Source organism: Micropterus dolomieu, linkage group LG01 (genome assembly GCF_021292245.1).
Source record: "Micropterus dolomieu isolate WLL.071019.BEF.003 ecotype Adirondacks linkage group LG01, ASM2129224v1, whole genome shotgun sequence".
Lineage (NCBI taxonomy): Eukaryota > Metazoa > Chordata > Actinopteri > Centrarchiformes > Centrarchidae > Micropterus > Micropterus dolomieu.
Window position 1 is genome coordinate 54,771,797 of NC_060150.1, and position 5,593 is coordinate 54,777,389.

Here is a 5,593-nt window from a genome sequence, read left to right on the forward strand (position 1 = left end):
AGTGAACTCATTGTCATGTTCAAGAAACCAATTTGAAATGATTCGAGCTTTGTGACATGGTGCATTATCCTGCTGGAAGTAGCCATCAGAGGATGGGTACATGGTGGCCATAAAGGGATGGACATGGTCAGAAACAATGCTCAGGTAGGTCGTGGCATTTAAACGATGCCCAATTGGCACTAAGGGGCCTAAAGTGTGCCAAGAAAACATCCCCCACACCATTACACCACCACCAGCCTGCACAGTGGTAACAAGGCATGATGGATCCATGATCTCATTCTGTTTACGCCAAATTCTGACTCTACCATCTGAATGTCTCAACAGAAATTGAGACTCATCAGACCAGGCAACGTTTTTCCAGACCGGCCCGTCTGGCACCAACAACCATGCCACGCTCAAAATTGCTTAAATCACCTTTCTTTCCCATTCTGACATTCAGTTTGGAGTTCAGGAGATTGTCTTGACCAGGACCACACCCCTAAATGCATTGAAGCAACTGCCATGTGATTGGTTGATTAGATAATTGCATTAATGAGAAATTGAACAGGTGTTCCTAATAATCCTTTAGGTGAGTGTAGTAGCTCATTAATATTGCATTTTCAATAAATGCCATAAATAAAAGTTACTACATAGTTTATCGACTACTATGTTGGGAACCTGCAGCATAGCTTAATAAGTGGAGCATTAGTAGATAAGGCATCACATAAATTAAACTTTTCCTGATGTGTTATTAATTTTCCAGTGCCCTGCCAATAGGTGGCACTCAAAACAACAACTGTTGTATTTCTATACATGTTTTCTCTCTCCAGATGCTCCAAAGCTTCCGTCTGTGTCTTTGAATTCCTCTACTGAGATATTGGAAGGCAGTTCAGTGACTCTGACCTGCAGCAGTGATGCTAACCCAGCAGCTAATTATACCTGGTACAAGGAGAATGAAGACTCACCAAAAGCATCAGGACAGAACTTCACCATCACTGACTTGAGAGCTGAACACAGTGGGAATTATTACTGTGAAGCCCAGAACAGAAGAGGACGTCATAACTCCACCTTACATCTGATTGTTGTGGCAGGTAAATCATGCTCTTAACGTGCGTACACACTATTCATGTTCATATAATTTTTTGGAAGGACTGTCCTGAAGCTTGTCTGATCCAGTGATGTTCCTTCTACCAGGCTGACAACCATAAGCGGAGGTAGCGTGGGTGCATGGGGGTGGTCGACCCATGGCCCTGGAATGGTAGGGAGCCCCCTACGTAGGCCGCAAAGATTATGTCAGTTGATTGTAGACACGGCCAAATGAGTAAATTGTACGCAGGTTCCAATGAACATTTAAAAAATAGTACAGCCATTCTTATCAGAGTAAATGGGCACTTCACTCCTGGTCTCAATAGTAAACCACCCCAAGAACAATTACCAGAGGGCTGTTTCACAAAACCAAGATAGCGGATTAAGCCAGGATCTTCTAGATATCTATATATGGATATATGTGTGTTGCATATTTTTAAATAGCCTGCATTAAAATAGCATTTTGTGGTTATTAGGTTTCATAATTGGAGAAGACGCGTGCACCATACTTTGCAAACAACGAGCATCAGCGAGTAGGTTTACATGGAATGAAAGCACATGTAAAGAACGATGATAAATAAAAGAAAAACTAACACGGGCACAAATAACACAGCGGCAGAAAATGTGGCAGACAACAGTGGACCGACTGAATGGGTGAGAAGCTAAAAATATCACCGCTCTTAATTGAAACTGTCATAAGTGTTTGTGCATATTATGGCTTAAAAGTGAATACCTGGAAATGATGTCACTCAAGAAATGTATGGCACACACACACTATATGGGAGATGATAATAAATAAATATATGTGTGTGTGTGTGTGTCCCACTTCAATAAGGAGGCTATATTGTGCACTCTTTATTCATGAAACAACAGGTAGAGGACACAACAATGATTTCGGACCTTTTTTCTCTCTCCCTGGGATCCCTCGTTTGCTGCGAGCTTGGGAGAGAAAACAATGATTAATACATTGTGTTATAGTATAGTATGTTGATCAGTGGTTGTAATTAATACATTTGCTGAGTGACATATTAACGTCCACTGCTCACTTTTAAGGTCTGACATAACGTTATCATTCGAGGTAATTATGACAGTTTTAGTTAGGAGCAGTGATACTTTTAGCTACTTATTGTTAAGTCGGCCCTCGATTGTCTGCCACGCCTTTTCTCACAGTTTTAATACCAGCGGCTGTGTTTCTTTTATTTTTTTTACATTATGTGTATTTTTCATTGTAAACCTTCTTTACACAGAGTGAGTAACAGTGAAGAAAGTTTGCTGCACACGCATTTCTTTTCCATTTCAGCATTAATGAATCTGTGATCGACCGTGTAGTCTCTTGAAGTTGGGGACGTGCATTTATCTGAATTACTTACACCTGGCTTGACATAACTGCTCCTACTGAGCCTGGTTTGGCCTTTGTGAAACGGAGAAAGCCAGGATGCACTGATCCCACTAGGTCAAGCCTAACTTTATCTCTTATCCTGGATTTCTAAATTCTGCTTTTGTAAAAGAGCCCTCTGGTGTCCCTGTGATGAAGTCATGATGATGGTGTCCCCTAATGTGCTCAGAGTCTAGCCCGGCCCCTGCTGAAAGCTATGTTCAAGAGTCCAAGACTTGAGTACAAAGTCAATCATTATTCTTTAACCTGGGTTACAAAACAATCAGAACCACAATTCGCTGCTGTCCAAGCATTAAGGACCACCAATATGTTGGCACGGCTGTTACACTGCCTTAAACCACATATTTTCTACTGTTTGGTAAGATCAGTTTGTCATGTTATAAATCTACTTTTCACATGAGTCATTATTTAGAATGCTTCTGTCTGAAGATCTGTTTTATTCTCTTATAAATCATTAATTGTCAGTCTTTCTGTTTAATCACTGTTTCCCAGGTTCAATGAAATCGGTGGCTGTTGTATCAATCACTATTTTTCTGGCTCTCATATTTCTGTGTGGCTTCCTATTGATTCGGTGAGCAGTTCAGCTTTACTGTGATAATAATCAGAAAATGCACCTTAGAATCACTGAGTTTTTCAGTACTTTCATGTGATGATTCATTCGTTCATTTATTCTCCTCTCCAGAAGAAAGAGGTCCTCAAAACAAACCAAGGAGTCTGGAGAGAGAACGGACAACACAGCACAGGTGAGGAAGTATTAGTTCAAGTATTACTCAAATTCCACTCTCACCTGAAACCTATATTGAATTGTGCTTTCATCCTGTTAAGACCCATGTAATAAAATAGTTATATATGTGCTTAAAACCCTTGTTTTTCTTTACCCAGTAATTCTGTGTCAAAAAAGTGCTGAAACAGACACTGTTTTCATCAACACAATACCTCTGCATCCAGACATACATGTAAATAAAGGGGAATTAGACAATCCTTGATTTTATTGACCTCTTGACGAGTATGAATTACAACAACAAAAACAGAAGTGACCTTGAACCTCTGGTTCACGTTTTGGTTTTGATAATGAGGTTTGTGGTTCCACAATAGAGAATGTGACATTTGTAGCACCTGATGAAGTATTTGTAAAGTCAGAACAACCCCCTCACCCTGCAGATGTTTAATTATTGTGTTGAAGGCCAATAAAGATCATACTTAACCACTTACCTCTGAAGATAAGTACTTAAGTACTCTCTCTATGCAATTGTTGCCTTTCAGCTGAACATGGGTTTACTGGGCAACAACCCTTCAGCTGCAGCACAGAGAAAACAAGCAGAGGAGTCAGACGACCTTTGCTATGCCAGCGTAAGCTTCTCTAAAAACCAGGAAGATGCTCTCTACTCCAACATCAAGCCAGCTCAGCCCAACAGACACAAGAATGAAGAGGAGGAGGACGAAGATGGTGTGGAGTACAGTGTTGTTAACTTTAAGAGTGCGAGTGCTTCAGCAGAGTGAGTCCATGAGAATTTTATTTATTCCCACCTATATACATATTTTGTAGCATTGTTGTCATTTTAAACCTGTTCATGGTTAATATTATGGGTTTTGAGTTTATAATTCTGTAAGTATGTTTTTTCATTCACAGATTAAGACGTCAAGAAGCTCTGGAGGATTCATCTGCACTGTACAGCGCAGTCTCCAAAAATCCAAGAGTTTGAACACAACATGAATCTGTGGACTGTTACTCAGAGGTAGAAAGAGTACAAAAATATTAGTAAAGTTAATTTTATCAAAATCTAAGTAAAAGTAAAAAGTAGCTCATTTAAATTTACTCAGAGTAAAAGTTACTTTTTCAACCTCCTAAAATAACTTATTTATATTGATTTAATATCTTATTTATATGTATATTAATTTAATTAGATTGCACTCTTCTGTGATTTGATAAAGGAACAAAGACATATTGCACTTTAAATTTTAGTTTGTTTGACAGATATTTGCTAAATTCCACAGTGACATTAAAATACATTAGACATTAAAGGCAGTTGTCAAAAATAATACATAAACAACAAACAAACATACAGTAGCTTCTCTTAAAACCAACAAATTATAACAAAAGTTTGATTGGTGCCCAGGCCAGGATGAGTTCTGCCCCCCACCATGCGTGATGTTAGAAAGTCATTTGCAGTGCAATTTGTCAAAATGCTAAATTACAGAATCTATACATCCCGCAGACAAAAGTAAATCTTTGTGGTGAAAGTGCATAAATCATTTCAGGAGTCCATTACACTCATCACCAGTTTCTTTAAACCTGGTTTAGATCCCTCCCTCCCACATAATTTTAGACCAATTTCAAAACTGCCTTTTATTGCAAAGATTCTAGAAAGAATTGTGTCCAAACAGCTGCTCACTGTACTGGAAAATAACAAATTATTTGAAAAGTTTCAGTCTGGTTTTAGGAAGTACCACAGCACTGAGACTGCCCTGCTTAAAGTCACCAATGACCTTTTAATGTCTGCTGATGAAGGTATGTGCTCAGTCCTTGTACTCCTGGACCTTAGCGCTGCATTTGACACCATTGATCACAACATCATGTTAGACAGACTGAGGCACTGGGTGGGGATCTCTGGTACTGCTCTAGAATGGTTTTCATCCTACCTGTCAAATAGGAAGTTTTGCGTGTCTGTAAGCAATTATGTCTCTTCGTTCTGTCCAGTTAAATATGGTGTGCCTCAGGGGTCGGTCTTAGGACCCATTTTGTTTTCCTTGTATCTGCTTCCCCTTGGACATATTATCCATAAACATGGCATTTCTTTTCATATTTATGCTGATGACACACAAATATACTTGCCCGTCAGATCCACAGACCCTGGAATGCTGAGTTCACTTAACAACTGCCTTTGTGAAGTTAAAAAATGGATGTCAAATAATTTCCTCCAGCTGAACTCAGACAAAATCCTGGTCATCGGGTCTCAGCAGATGGCAAATTAAAAAAATTTAAATTAAATTTCGAGCAGCACACCACAAAGCTTGTTCAATCATGTTTTTATCAACTTAGAAATATAGCAAAAATTCGATCTATGTTAACTTTTAAGGACACAGAGACCATTTTACACACCTTCATCTCATCACGCCTGGATTATTGCAACA

The 5,593-nt window shown here is 39.1% G+C and overlaps 1 protein-coding gene across 1 annotated transcript in view; it reads left to right on the forward strand.

Moving 5' to 3' along the window:
• Nucleotides 1-4,257, forward strand: part of LOC123957796 (B-cell receptor CD22-like) — a 7,585-nt gene extending 3,328 nt beyond the window's left edge. Inside the window, exons 3-8 of the mRNA XM_046030898.1 lie at nucleotides 810-863; nucleotides 909-1,070; nucleotides 2,954-3,032; nucleotides 3,144-3,204; nucleotides 3,725-3,957; nucleotides 4,092-4,257. Of these exons, the coding sequence (XP_045886854.1) occupies nucleotides 810-863; nucleotides 909-1,070; nucleotides 2,954-3,032; nucleotides 3,144-3,204; nucleotides 3,725-3,957; nucleotides 4,092-4,164 (662 nt within the window). The 3' untranslated portion in view covers nucleotides 4,165-4,257. The remainder of the gene's footprint in view (nucleotides 1-809; nucleotides 864-908; nucleotides 1,071-2,953; nucleotides 3,033-3,143; nucleotides 3,205-3,724; nucleotides 3,958-4,091) is intronic.
• Nucleotides 4,258-5,593: the final 1,336 nt, after the last annotated feature.